Consider the following 15692-nt stretch of genomic DNA (forward strand, 5'->3'; position numbering starts at 1 on the left):
ACATTAACCATATTCTTACTTCTAATTATTGTGCAATTTCTTTGGTTGGATTCTCTTAAGGTTAGAAGAGTGTATACAACAATCAAAGACAATATGCATGGCAAATTATATGTGAACCAGTGTGTAGATAATATAGCATTTTGATTGGTGTTGATTGCAAAATTTTGGCTTCTTTTTTTTTTGTAATATACATGTATAAAATTATCAATTACTACCTTTCTGTTTTCACATTGTAGTGTGGATTACATTGCTTTCAAGAGTGTAGACCAGGATGATCTATTGATTTATCATATCAGTGGGAGCGGTCAAAATGAGCTGGTTTGTAACATATCAAGTGGGTTTGGGACTTCGGGTCAAAAATTGATTGGGTTAGGCACTTAGGCCGACCCACCAGCACATTTTGTCTTCTTTTGTTGAATAATATGTAATTTAGGCAGCTATTTTACTATGTTTAGGAAAACTATATTATTTATGAATAATAATAATAATAGTAATAATAATCATAATAATAATATAATTCGTTTGCATTTGCTAGTAAACAAAAATGAGTTTTCAGCAGTTTAGAAGCAATGCATCAATTCGTCTTTGGTTAAGCTTTTAATGTCTTCTTACTAGATGTGTTTTGACAAAATAAGATTGTCGCTTGCATCTTTAGACAACCAAAGGACAAAATAAGTCGCCGTGAAAAGCTCGTCCTCAAATTTTTTTACCAAATTCCGGGAATTTCTATTTACTTATGAACAAACTTGTATATCAATCTTCCCAAAGTTTACCAAAACAAACCCAAGCATTTCCACACTGGAAAGAACCAAACAAACGTTTTCAAACACAAACTACAAGGACTTTTCATACTACATTAGTTACAACCATCTACTTGTATTATTAGTAGATGTGTTTTGAAGCAACTTTAAAGAACGGATGACATCTTCGATCAAAGCTTGGAGGATGTGTGTTCCTTGTGTTCCGCGCCCTTGATCACCAAATCTCAATTCTTGGTGCGAAAGTTAGGTGAGAGTGTGAGTCTGAGAGACAAATTATTTAAGTTAGTAACATGCATATATAATGTGTGTGACATATAATCCAAATCGTTAAAAGTTGCATAGGACTGAATTTATCTAATAGTCTGATTTATTGTAAACATGGTTGCTCAGTTCATGTAATAATGTAGTTATTGATGCCGTAAATTAAATCACTTTGGGACCAAGATGCTATGAGATGAAAATAGGAGGGGGTGTTATGGAACTTTGCTTTTTATAACTTTAGGAGCAAAATGAATATGAAGAAAACTTTGAGGTGCAAAAGTGAAACTTGGTAATCAAATACTAACACGCACATTTTTTGAATCCTAAATTTTCACGGTATGGTATTAGAGTCTCTTTGATGAGTGGGAGAAAGAATATGTTTCTAGTGTTTGTGAGTTTTTATGTGTTTAGGAGCTTGAGGATTTAACAAGTTAATTTGGAATGTTTGTGATGATAAATACTCAAGTTACAGATGAAGGGAAGCAACCGGAGGCTCGTAACAGATCACATACATCAAGAAAACGAAAAACAAAGAAAAATACCCTGAATGGGTTTAAGTGAAGGCCGTTGGCCAGTAATTTCTTGTCGCACAAATGTCGATTTTCACGATTATTAGGGGTTATCTCAGCCATCTTGGAAAAGAATCCCATCTTCGTTTTTGTTCATTCATTCCAAACCGACATTCAGCAGCCCATTTATTTGATTGGCCCAAGTTCATTTGCATGTGTTGAAGCCCACTAAGTGTTACAATTTGATAGCAACCCGACGTAATAAAATGTCACGTGACTTTAAATAATGCGATAGTAGTATACAGTGACGGATCCAGAAAATATTCTTGCAGGGGTCGGAAAACTTTCGGGTCGGTACTTAGTTGCTTATCGCTATATAAAATTTTCTTCGGTCCAGTTCGGTTGTACGAGTTGGGTCAAATTGGTATCTAAATTACTTTTCGATCCGTTTTGGTCGTTTAAGTCAGGTCAAATGGGCGGATCATATTAAAAAAAGATAATCAACCAAAATATCATATTACCATATAAACAAAAAAATAAAAAATACGTGATACGTCATAATTAAAATACAATATATTTATAGTTTTTTCTACAAGTTCTTAACGTTTGATATCTAGTCATAATATCATCTTGTTTCATATCCATATATTAATAAAATATAAAAACAAAACAAAAGCTTATTAAAAGTTAATTAGTCATATAAGAAATAAATGGGCAAGTAATTTTGGAAAAAAAAACATACTGATTTTTATTATATATTAGGTTATCTTACTAAGAAATAAATAAATGTGCACAAATAAATGTTTTGTTGACTTATATTTATTTTCAATTGTCATATTAAATTTTGGCAAAATAATGGGTTGTGAAATAAATATAATAAAGGCTCATTACATCCTTAAAATGTTAAATTAGATCTTTTCTTCTTTAACTGCAACATGAAAATACTTATTTGCGTCGGCTGCTGGAAAATATGTTTGGTTTACTATAATATTTTCATCTCAAATTCTCTCAGCTAATGGTCGTTCTCAAATCTACATGGGTCGGTCGAAATTTTAACATATATATACCATTAAAAAATTTTTATCACAGGGGTCGGCCGACCCCCTACCACTAAGGTAGCTACGCCACTAATAGTATATAGAAGAAAATTAACGTATAAATTAAATTAACATGTTAATTGTACGAATCAAGTAGTGTAATTATATATACAAAGCTCTTTATCTCGCCAACACTGTGACCAACATGGCAACATCCAATATAGGTTAGGGTGCTTTACAGTATGAAGGTTTCCAACACTTTACATGGGTCAAGCATTTCCAATTACACACTAAGGGTTACAAAGTTTTGTTCACATTGTTGTCACGACCAAAACCGACTCTGAGGTTAAAAATTGACGTGATCGTCCTACAATGGATCTACGAGCCTTTTCGTCACTATGTTTCACAGTGTGTGAAACTCTAGAATCAAATTTGAATATTTTTGGATGAGCTCGGGATCTTATAAATAAAATATAAGTTAGAACTTTAATAGTTAACTTACAAAGTTACAAGTTTAACAAACAATCAACAATATATTATATATATTTTGATCATGTACTGTATTATACATGTTACTTAATCCGTATTCATCGTTCGTCATATCACCACCTTTAACGGTTAATGGTGAGGCGCGGGAAATCCTTCAAGCTTCGTCGGGCCACATGGGTCATTAGTCATCACACGCCACGTAAACCTATAGCATATAGATTACTAATAAGCTAGTACTGACATGGTCGGTTCATAAAAGCATAAGATTGGAGATAAGGATTGATTGAATCTCAGAAGTATGGCGCCAAAGAAAGTGAAAGGAGATACCGGTTTGGTTTCAACATTAAATGTTGTTACTTTAAATACATACCTTTAATTTGCTTTCTTTTCTTTTATACTTGTCTTTTAGTTTCAGTCCTTATAATTTAAGAAAATTGCACAAATGGTCATTTTGGTCTAAACAATTTTGAGAGGTTTGCAAGTTTAGTTCCTACCATTAATAGATGACGTTACAATAGAGTCGGTTACCGGATCCTGAGAATACCATTCAACATGTTCAGGTCGGGTATGCTGAGTAAGACTCGTTTGCTTCTATAGGGGTGAACATAAACCGATTAAAACTCGCAAGACCCAAACCGATAAGACATGGTTATTTACAGTATGGTCGGTTCCAGGTCTTGAGAATATCATTAACTGGGTTTGAGATGTGTCTGGGTCCGGAGTGGGTAAGACCCGTTTGCTCACCCCTATTGGTAGTAATGGAAAAGACGAGGAAATCAAATGTACAAATGAAAGAAATGAATAATTGTTATTCCAGTGTCATGTCTGGTTAAACAATAACAATGAAAAAAATCATTAACTTATGTTGTTTCACTTTAGTAGGCAAGAAAAGACACACGAATGAAATACAAATGACAAAACAACCCTACCTTAAAATAAATAAAATTTACCAAAATAAAAAAATGGTAATGGCGGAGGTGGTGTAACGGGGGCGGAAGCGACGACAATGGTGGTGTAGTATGCTGGTGGTGGTCATGGGTTGGCGTCAAGTAAGTAGGTAAAACAGAGATTTCAATTTATGGCACGAACATATTAACACGCCACAGTTTTAACATGTTTGAGTTTGAGCTTAACAGGTTTCGTGTCTTAAATATGTCGACTTGTTTAAGACATGTTAAAACTCGTGTCCTAACATGTTAAAGACATGTTAACCAGTTAGTAACTTGTGTAGATTTTTAATTTTTAAAAAAAATATGCACTCCTAAAGTCCTAAACCTAAAGTCATAATTATATACGACGTTTCACTAATGCCCGTCAGAACACGCTATTATATTTTTAATGGATGTTGTGATTTGCTTATATGGTTTTTTGTTTCAAGTATGTATCGATTTATGGTTTTTTTTCTCGTTTCATATATGTTAAGGATTGTGGTTTTTTGTTTCAAATATGTTAGGGATTATGTGTTAATTAAGACTTTTATGCTTGTTTTGAAAATTTTTGTTTCATTACACATGTATTATTCATTGTATGTTTAAACAGGTCCCTTAATATGTCTTAACAGGTTAACCTGTTATTAAATAGGTTCGTGTTCGTGTTCGGAAAAAATGACACGATTAGTTATCGTGTCGTGTTTGGTACAACAGGTTATCGTGTCTTATCATGCCGTGTATGATATGTTATGACATCACTAGGTAAAAGAGGAAATTGAATGGAATAAAAAACATAGGGGTGCAGATGAATCGTTTTTATGTGTTTATAGATAATTGATACATTGTGTAACTGATTATTCCATTTCATTGATCAACTAAACATTTTTTTTCATTCCCTACAAATATTCACAACATCTATTATATTTTGTCTATCATTCTTACGTGTCAAACGTTAGCTAAGTGTGAGGGGTTCAAATCTTAAAGTATATGGGTTTGATGATGTTAAAAATAGTTTGAATGAATAAATTTAAATGTGGTTTCAAAAAGAAAAATATCTTCGATTGCAATGGTGCAAAAATTCACATGAATTTGTGACCGGCTAAGAAAAGGACGGAAATTTAATGGACCTAGTAATTGTCTTCTGATGGACTTATCTTTCATTCCTATTCCTCCCGTTTTCCCAGGCATCCACGTTTATAAATAGTTATCACTTACTCGCTTAGGCTATCTGTAGTAGGCGACAATTCTGGGGCGACAAGGGCGACGAGGGGCGACAACACCGCCCCCGGGGGCGCGATAAAACGGGCGACAATGAGGAGGGCGACTAGAATTTGTCGCCGAATTGTGTTTTGTTTTTATTATTATTATATTGTGTTTGTGTGATATATATGTGTGTGTGTGTGCGCGCGCGCGCATGTGTGTTTATATATATAGGGTTACAACACTATCACACCCCTAAAACAAAAACTCACCCTTTATTGACCGGGGCCACATGAAACAAAACGCCTCATTTTATATCATTTCCACTATGCATAGCCTTAGAGTGAACGTAGTGGAAGAAACCCCTGAAATGAAAATAGTTTATCTGCCGATGTGGCATCATGTGTCAAAAATCTTCTCTATTTTGTAGCCCTCCGCTACACATAGCCTTAGGCTATGTGTGATGGTAAATATTTTGTAAATGGCATTTTTCACATATCATCATCTTTTTTAATAAAAACATGTTTAATAGATAATACTCCTTAATGCATCTACAATCATGACCACTTCACGACATATACGAATTCTAGAAACGTTCATATTGTTATAACGTCCCCATAATGCCTGGGGATGGAGTAGGGGGCTTTATCAACCTCCATAATTCCCCATAGCCTATGGTCCTAGAAAAACTAGCTTGAAATTATCTAGGTTTGTAAATTAAGTCTAGCTGAGCCGTCTCAGTCGGAAAATAAGCTGAGCTCAAGTTTAAAATTTTAGTTTTATTTAATGTTCATGCCAATCTTTGGCCCTAGATTGCCCCATCTGGATAAGGCTTGTAAAGAGCTAGAAATATTTAAATAGTATAAACACAACAAATGGTAAAAACAAATGTTCCAACTTATGTTTTTGACTCTTTTAATCACACAAATGATCCATGTAACACTTTTAAGGTCTAACGTTTTAACTTAACAAATTCGGAATTTAAGGTTTCGATTGTGTAACATATATGGGTGACTCAAGCCTAAACTTGTTATTTTTAAAATCAAAATCTCAAATATGTTACTTTGCTCAAACGAGAAGGGCCATGCATGTATATAATTATTCGAATATAAAAGTATTATTACTATTAATTGTGTTGCATAGTTTCAATTCCTCTTGTCCCTTTGCATCATACTTCGATTCAAAGCAAAAATAGATAAATAAACTGATTTGTTTTTATTTTTAGATTTTCATCAACAGAAATTCTTTTTATATTTTTCTACGAGTCTATTTACGATAACCAATCCCTATTTATCCGAGTGTAAGTTATTTGGGTGTTAATGTCTCTAGGCTAATCTCTTACTAGTCTAAAACTGTTTCAATCGTTTAATAAAGCTGGTCGTTAAAAAAGCGAATCCCGATACATAAGGAAGAATACTTTAAAAAAGTGGATTACGGGCATAAAAAGTGTATTTACCATTTATTTTTCAATCAATGGTTGAGATCAAAATCAATCGATACATAGGGCAAATCTTTGTGGATTCACGCGAAAGAAGATGAAACAAGTTGAATCAAAGGGGCAAACCCATAATTTGGTGTCGAATTTGACACCAACAAATGTGTCCTTGTACATATATATATGAAAGTAACTTGTTTTCCTCTTAATCCGAGTGTTATAAATATTTTGATAATTGACAAATGAAAGTTAGAACCAGAAAAAGACGAGTTATTCTCCCGCAAGAACGAGATTGTCCGTAGAAATGGAAATGAAAGTTACGGGTGTCCCTTGTCACATTATCAGTAGTTTTTATCAACAGATGAGATTAGAGGTGCACAAATCGGTTTTTTTGAAAAAACCGGTTCGGTTTTTAACCGGACCGGTTTTTTTTATCCAGAAAAAAACCGGTTCGGTTAATAACCGGACCGGTTATTAACCGGTTATTATTGCTGAAAACTCAAACCGGCCAAACCGGTTTGGACCGGTTTAGAAACCGGTTAGAACCGGTTATTAAACCGGTTTTTTTATAACCGGTTTTTAAAAACCGGTCTAACCGGTTAACCGGTTTTTTTTTTTTTTTTTTTTTTTTTTTTTTTTTTTTTGCTTTAGGGTTTAGGGTTTCGTTGTTAGCATTCTTTGCTTGGAAGATTAAAAACACATAACTTTCATTTATAGCTTTTACATTAAAAATACAAACATTAAATCGTTATCGCATATTCGTAACTCAAAAATACAAACATTAAAGAATGTTTAGACACGATTACATTAACAAGTTGATGTTTGTTACTCATTTTCTTCGCTACCCGATCCCGAGCTATTCCTTAGGTAATCGTCGTACGCGGCTTCTTCATCGGTCATTGGTTGAGTGTGTCCTTGATTGACCTCGTCTTCATACAAGGCCGCCTCATAGTCCATTTCCCCCTCGAGTGAGCGTTGATGTTGTGCCCTGTCTAAAGAGTCCAAGTAATCCTTGTAGCAAATCGACATCTCTACAGCTGGTGGAGTGAGTCGAGTCCTCCTAATCGATATAACCCTGCCAGAAACAGAAAAAGCAGACTCCGAAGCTACCGTGGAAGCTTGGACCATTAGTAAATCTTTGGCCATGGCGGCGAGGATCGGAAACTCATCCTCCTTACCTCTCCACCAAGCCAGCAAATCAAGACTTCTAAATTCATCCGGAGTCATGTGTTTCACAAAGTTGGTACCACCATACCTTCCAAGTTCACTGCTTGGGGTGTTTACCCTTTGACGTTTACCGGCGTCTTCCCAAATCATGTAGTACATCCCCATTTCAAGGTCGGTTTGGGATTGGGATTGGGCAACAGCTCTTAACGAGTCATGAATTTGGGAAGACGACCCGTATCTTGTAAGGTAAACATCATACATGTTTGCCAAGGTGGTGTTGAAATCATTCTTTAAAGTTTGGCTATAATAGGGGTTTTGATCGTCGTTTAACCCTAGCTCATCACAAATTTTTTCTATTAAAGCTTCAACACCACCAACATTGATGCAAGGGTTTAACGCAGCAGCACAGGTCAAAACAGCGGGTAGTTCTTGAAAATATTTTTTAAATTTTTCTTTCATTTTTACACCCATATCAAAATAAGGTGCACCCCTACAATGAAGGTCACTCAACTTTGTGCACATGACAGCAATTTTTGGTAAAGCAATGGGGCTTGTTGGATAGTAAACCCCGGATAAACTACTTGTGCAAGATTTAAAAATTTGAAGAACCTCCGTAACGATCTCAATCAATAACCAGTTTCTAGGATCGTACGGTGCACATTTACCCCTATTTGACAAAATTTGATGAAACGCAATTAACGATTGTTTTTGTTGGATGGCTTTCTCAAACATTTCACAAGTCGAGTTCCATCTTGTTGGACAATCCCAGTTAGGCCCCAACCATTGACAGTTAGCTTCTTCACAAAATTTTTTGTATCTTGAAAATGTTGAATTGTTGCTAAAAACATCTCGTAACATTCTTTTAAAATTGTTTCTTTGCGTTTCGATCACGTTTAACCCATCTTGCACGGCCAAGTTGATAATATGTGCAATGCATCGGCTATGAAAAAACGCTCCATCACAGATAGGTTTATACTTTAATTTTAAATGGCCAACCGCGGCCGTATTGTTGGACGCGTTATCAAACGATATTGAAAAGATTTTATCTTCAATCTTGTATTGTCGAATGACTTTATCCAAGAGTTTAAAAATATTTCTACCCGTGTGCGGGTAATCAAACAATTGAAACGTAACGGTTCGTTTCATCATTTGCCACGACCGGGGGTCAACCCAATGAGCCGTCACACAAATGTATGAGTCGGGCGAACCATTAGGTACCGACCACACATCCGTGGTTAAGTTCACACCAGTTTGTAAGTTTGAAAAGTATGAAATTAGTTCGGATTTAGCGTTTTTCCATGCTTTAAGCATATCTCTTCTAAGGGTCGAACGACTTACGTGTTGGTAGCGTGGTTGAACATACGTTTGCATCATCTGCGTGAATTGAGGGTTGTCGAAGTGGTTGAAAGGAAGTGATTGTTGAATCACAAAGTTGCCAAACTGTTGACGTACCGCTTCAAGGTCGTACGTAAACACCGTTCCTTGATTCGTCATCTCCGGCTGCGAACTACTTCCGGATTCGTCCTTCAAGACCTTGCAAGAGGGCTTTTCTACATGAGCTCTTAAACTGGAGTTTGCTTCTTTGTTATAAAACTTCAAACAATGTTTGCATCTAGCTTTTTGGGTTCCGTTAGACATTTCGCATAGGTCGAAATGTTGCCAAATATCTTGGTTTCGTTTCGTGGGGATGACCCGAACGACGGTTTCTCCCGTGTTCGAGGCACCCATGTTGACCGATGAAGCAGCACTTTGGGAGGCCATGATAATCGACTACGAATTAAGAGTGGTATACTCGAGTATGAAATAAACGACTACGAAAGAAGAGCGTTTGGAGTTGTATAATCGCGTATGAAATAAACGTTTAGAGCTTTTGGAGTTGTATAATCAAGTGTGATCTAACCAATACCCAACCTAAACTATATATAGATGTTTGTGGGGGTAAAATGGTAAAAAAACAAAAAAAAAAACGGCTAAAAAACGGTCAAAAACACAAAAAAACGGCTATAAGGCCGTTTGGTAACGTTCGAAAACCGGTTAAACCGGTTAACCGGTTATTAAAAAACCGGTTAACCGGTTTTTTTTATAACGGTAATAACCGGTTATTTTAAAAACCGGTTAACCGGTTTTTTAATAACCGGTTATTAAAAAAAACCGGTTTTTTTTATAACCGGTTATAAAACCGGTTTTGGGTCCAAAACTTATAACCGATACGTAAACCGGTTACGTAAACCGGTCAAACCGGTTTTTAAAAAAACCGGTTTTTAAAAAACCGGTTTTCGGTTAAACCGGCCAAACCGGTTCCGTAACCGGTTTTTTTGACCACCTCTAGATGAGATGTACCACTATAGTTTATACTTTAAATTATTAAAATTCAATTTAACATATACAATTGTATACATCTTCTGATAACAAAAGTTTGTTTATACCACTATAGAGCTTGAGACGCTCTTCACGAATCACGAGAGACCCCTGTTAAAAAATTGTAGTTATAGTTGTGTAAATAATCTTTGCCAAATATATTATAGTTAACAAAAGTCGTAATACATAAGTTATGCAAGACGCCAAGAAGTAGAAGAAAGTTTTCCACGAGGGCCATGACATTATGTTCCACTTCCTGATGTATTGGTGTAACTTTTCTTTTTAATTTGTTTCTGGCTCGAACGTCTTGACGACTTGCTAGGTTGTCTTTTAATGAAGGTTACAGTTTGAAAATAACAATAATAAAAATTTAATTAATTAAAAGATAAATTATGAAAAGACAATATGTAATGTCACGACTACCAATGCGTAGCCTCATTCAGTTTACCATGCAAGGCCGTCAAGTGGCAAATGTCATTACTCCCTCTTTAAACTATTTATCTACTCAAGTAGTTTGGAATAAATAGATTCAAATGTTACTATAAAATAACTTTGTTTCAACTTGTGTGATGGAGCCAGGACCTTTTTTTTCACTGATCAAGTTTACTAAGTTTTGGTGTTAGAATATCTAATAGTTAGTTCTCAGATTTTGCTATTTAAAAAGGGCTAGCGGCTCAACTTGTTGCCCGCTTGCCTTCCATTTTAATGCAAACGCTACTTTATTATGAATGAAGTTTTATTTTATTTTTTAAGCATATACCAGCTTTCGATCAAATTTAAAATATAACAACTAAAAAAACAAATATAATAAATATTACAATAAATTTTCAAGAAACAATCACTAGTAACTAACCAATGAAACAATACATCAGTTGCGAAACAATTCATCGACTGTTTTAATGGGGTCAATCTCTGAAAATGTATGTATTCAGTGGAACTTATCGTACAATGTCTAAATAAAAATCAAACTTCAATAGTGTCGCTTGAACCCGAACATGACTATGTAGTTCGGGCCCTGCTAGTTATTTATACAGTATGGGTATAATGGTGCAAAAACTCACATGAACGTGTGGCTAGGTACGAAAACAAGTGATGAAGTTAATATTACAACAACAAATTATGATGGAAATTAAATGGGCTTTCTAGGCTTTCACATGCCTACTCCTGTAAATTTCCAGCTCCTCAAGCTGCCATGCATTTACGTTTACATAGACAGATTACAGACTACAGTTAGGAAAAGTTACAAACATTTGAAACACTAGAAATTAGAGAAACGGTTTTAAAATAATGCAGGATATATATAACCGTTTATAGAATATAAACAAAATAAAAATAACATTTCATTTCATTATTCAGTAATTCGAATTACGGTACAGTATGAAACAAACAGATATGTAAACAAATTGCAAGATGCAAAATAAACAAAGTCGAAGGAGGGAAGCGGGTGACCGGGTGTGGTGGCATAGGATTTCTGTATGAACTATTGTTTTAACAATTTATGAACTTAAACTTTTGAGTTTTGTAAATTGCTATGACTTATGAATGATTGTTTAAATTGTCTATTTTATTAACTATAGAATAACTTTTACCGTTTTTTGGATGTTAGTGTAAATCTTTTGTAAGTACGGGAGGTAAAATGCCGTACTTACAAAACTATGAATTTTTTGAGTTAGTTTTTCTCCAAGTTCGAGGGTAATAAGGAATTCTACAAATAAAAAAGTAGATTTTAAATCTATAAACTTGAATTATTTATAATCAAGTTAATTATAACAATTAATAATACTCGAGACTATAGCTTAAAGAAAAAAATAAAATTTCCAAGCCTAAAATAAAGAAGATAAAATAAAAAAGAAAAAGAACTATTCACTATTGAAAATGTTACAAGATCCGGTGATTAATAGATTTACTGTTTCACCTACCTTTATTTCCTTTTGTTTTAAAAGAATAATTCGGATCAATGATAGACTACTAACTCACCCTATTATCTTCATTGACGGGCACTGACCATGACCTAACTTTTGCAGTTGAGCCTCCTGTTTTTTATCTCAAACGGGACTAGAAACAAAAATCTCTTCCTTATAAATTAAAGTCTTTGTATACCTCTCTTTAAATTCGACTAGAAATCATTAGCACTATTTCACCTACCCATCCAACAAGTTATTACAGCAAAAACAGATTTTATAGATTTAACTGAAGACTTTGCATCTCAATAATAAGTAAGAAAAAAATCTATATACAAAATATAATATTAACACATACACTTTAGTTAATTTAGTTAAATAGTTTTTTTTATATTCTAAGGTAGCGTTTGTCATGTAAGAATGAAAGACAGAATGAAATATACCATTTTGGGTGAACGAAAAAAAGAAGTTTAATTGGTCAATTGAATGATTTCACCGATTACCTTGTCTGTTCTATTCCCTTTAAAACACCTCAAATTCACTTCCACTTCCACTTCATTCTTTTTTTTTTATTTCATTCTCTTTCACACTATCACATCCACTACTGTTGCGCCCACAACCACTCCCTTGCTGCCACCAGCCACCGCTCCCGACCATTACCACCACCGCCCACCATCGCCACCATTACCGCCCACCACCGCAACTACCCGCTAGCACTGCCACCATCGCCACGTACCCCAACTGCCAGAGCCGACCATGGCATATGGCAGGGTAGTCGACGGCCATACCCGACTACCCGCTAGGCCCGGAATTTTTTTTTTAAATTATATAAATTTTTATAAAAAAACTATATCTATACATAATGTTTTAACAAAACTACATAACAACCAATTTGGTCTAGTGACAAAGAGGTATGACTCTCAACCAAAAGGTTGTGGGTTCTAGCCTCATTTGAGACATGTTTTAGCCTATTTTTACACATTAGTTTTTAAACAACCCAAACCATCCCAAGGAAGCCAATTTAAAAATTAAATTGCTTAAACAAAAAAAAAAGAACTTTTTTTACATTAGGCCCAAAATATTTTTCGTCTTCGGCCCAATTTTTTTTTTCAATTTTCGAAGCTGGCCTGACAACCGCAAATAACTACCATTTTTATTTTACTTATTCTTCTTTTTTTACCTATCTACAACACAAGGTAATAATTAATTCAGTTTTCATTTAATAAGTTTATAACCATTTCAATGAAATGATAATGATCTATTCTATTTCTTTGTACATTTCATATTTTATAAAAAAGGCCCTATAAAGAAACTATTGGCATGTTCAAATATGTAGTTATTTTGTTAATCCTTTCAAAATATATTATTATGCTTACAAACAGGCGTAATACTGAAGTACTATGCTTTCTAAATACTAAAAACCACAAATTTATGAACTCAAATCGTATAAGGTAATAAAACTATATTTTATAGATAAAAGAACAATATATATCAGTGATTCTCAAAGAGCCAAGTGGCAAACGTCATATTGTAATTACTCTTTTAACTTCGCTCACCATCCAAATTAAAGGCAAATTTAAATATGCATATGCAATACATATACATACTGCATGCTAGAACTCCTCTATAAATGCATGCGCTACACACCTTGTAGCAATTGTGTAACATGTTAGCTTGTTAGGAGAACTATATTTTTATTCCAAAAAAAAATATCTAAATATCTAACACAATACAAAAATGTCGTCAAATGATGCAAAGGAATTCGGGCATCGGAGAATATTATTCTCTGATGTGATGGTAACAAGGAAAAGAAACCTAGTGTGGGGACGTAAATGGAGGTCCCTCGACATTAAAATGGCCGTTGGGATACTATTTGTTCATGTTTTGACATTTTTCGCACCATCCACATTTTGTTGGGATGCGTTTTGGGTCGCAGTTATGCTTTACTTGTTAACTGGGATATTGGGTATAACCATGTGTTTTCATAGGCTTCTTGCGCATCATAGTCTCAAGCTACCCAAATGGCTCGAATACACATGTGCTTATTTAGGGGTTCAGGCTATTCAGGTTTGATGTAACACGCCTTTTACTCAATTTTCTATTTTTTTAGTAAGTTTTCCATTTATTTGTATAGAGAATATATGGTACTAATGGAAAAAGAAAAAGATTTTTCAATACCTTTACATGATTTGATTATTGTACCTCGTCATATAAATCTAACAAAATTTCTTAAGTGGCCTTTTATGCATGTAGAGGGATCCAATATATTGGGTGAGCATTCATAGGTATCACCATCAATATGTTGACTTGGAGAAAGATCCACATACTCCCACTTACGGATTTTGGTTTAGCCACATGGGTTGGTTGTTTGACAGCGGCTACATTATGGAAAAGGTGAAAGCTCGTTTAACCTTACCCTGCTTATATAATCTAAAAGTTTCCATGTTATTACTTAATAGTTATTCGTTTTTCAGTATCAGGAGAGCAAAAATGTAGAGGATTTAAAAAATCAAGCGTTCTATAGATTCATCAAAAGAACTTACATGTGGCATATATTTGGATTTGCGGCACTAGTTTATGCTTGGGGTGGTTTCCCCTACCTCGTTTGGATTGTGGTAATATAAGTTGTCTTATAATTGAACTATTATTTGATTAAATCATACGAGTATCACAATAGTGTATATGTGCACACATACAGGGTGTTAAAAACACGTGGGTTTACCACGTGACTTTTCTAGTGAACTCAGCTTGTCATATATGGGGAAAACGAGCTTGGAACACTAGTGATTTGTCTAGAAATAATTGGTATGTTTCAATATATGACCTTATATATCGAAACTCTTTAAAATGTCTGCCTTAACAGAGAATTGTTGAATACAGGTGGGTCGCATTGATTACATTTGGAGAAGGGTGGCATAACAATCATCACGCATTTGAGTTCTCAGCTCGACATGGTTTGGAATGGTGGCAAATTGATATGTGTTGGTATATGATTTGCTTTCTTAAATCAGTGGGATTGGCCACCAATGTGAAGTTGCCAACTCAAGCACACATGCTTAAGAAATCCTTTGCTTCTGCTAACAAATTAAGATGATGCTCCAACAATTTACAATGAATGCATCAACTCGTGTTTGGTTAAGATTCTTTGTCATATAAAGACCTAATATATATTTCAAACTCCTAGAAAATACATGTGTTATGTATTTTAAATGAGTTGATTTGATAATTGTTGGTTAGATTAATGTTGGATTGCTTCTTCAATGAACTAAATGACCTTTGAAATATGTAGTACATTATTAATGTAGTTAACTACTTAACCATATATTAAGTAACTAAGTTAGAAACCCGTATATAACTGGGGTTGAATAAATGAAATATTAAATACTTTGTAATGAAGAGTTAGGAATTGTAAAACGATATTTGAGATAAAATATGATTGAAATTGGTATTAGATATGATTATAATACAAATCATAGATCGAACCTATTTACTTCATAATAAAATTGTTGCAATGGAAATATGAATTTCATTTATGACATGTTTAATTAGTTCAGAAATGAATTCCCTATACTTGTTTGTGAAAAGAAAAACGACATTGACAACTCTTGAAGAGACTCAACCAAAGGAGCTGGGAGTCTTCGGACT

General features: G+C 34.4%; 1 protein-coding gene across 1 annotated transcript; it reads left to right on the plus strand.

Annotated features, from left to right (window-relative positions):
• Positions 1–13784: 13784 nt before the first annotated feature.
• On the plus strand, positions 13785–15184 carry LOC143560285 (palmitoyl-monogalactosyldiacylglycerol delta-7 desaturase, chloroplastic-like). Its single transcript, XM_077048616.1, has 5 exons — positions 13785–14114; positions 14301–14441; positions 14522–14662; positions 14746–14852; positions 14928–15184. Exons 1-5 carry the CDS (start codon positions 13785–13787, stop codon positions 15139–15141), a joined length of 933 nt encoding a protein of 310 aa, XP_076904731.1. The 3' UTR covers positions 15142–15184.
• Positions 15185–15692: the final 508 nt, after the last annotated feature.

This window comes from Bidens hawaiensis, unplaced genomic scaffold, assembly GCF_021521415.1.
Source record: "Bidens hawaiensis isolate Kalapana, Puna unplaced genomic scaffold, B.hawaiensis_p1.1 tig00020322_1, whole genome shotgun sequence".
Classification (NCBI taxonomy): Eukaryota; Viridiplantae; Streptophyta; class Magnoliopsida; order Asterales; family Asteraceae; genus Bidens; species Bidens hawaiensis.

What these genes read in the sequence shown, in the direction of transcription:
- LOC143560285 (XM_077048616.1), top strand. Translation starts at nt 13,785, where the DNA reads ATGTCGTCAAATGATGCAAAGGAATTCGGGCATCGGAGAATATTATTC. An exon ending in GCGGCTACATTATGGAAAAG is followed by an intron (nt 14,442 to 14,521) that starts GTGAAAGCTCGT and finishes TTCGTTTTTCAG; the next exon opens with TATCAGGAGAGCAAAAATGT. An exon ending in CCTACCTCGTTTGGATTGTG is followed by an intron (nt 14,663 to 14,745) that starts GTAATATAAGTT and finishes GCACACATACAG; the next exon opens with GGTGTTAAAAACACGTGGGT.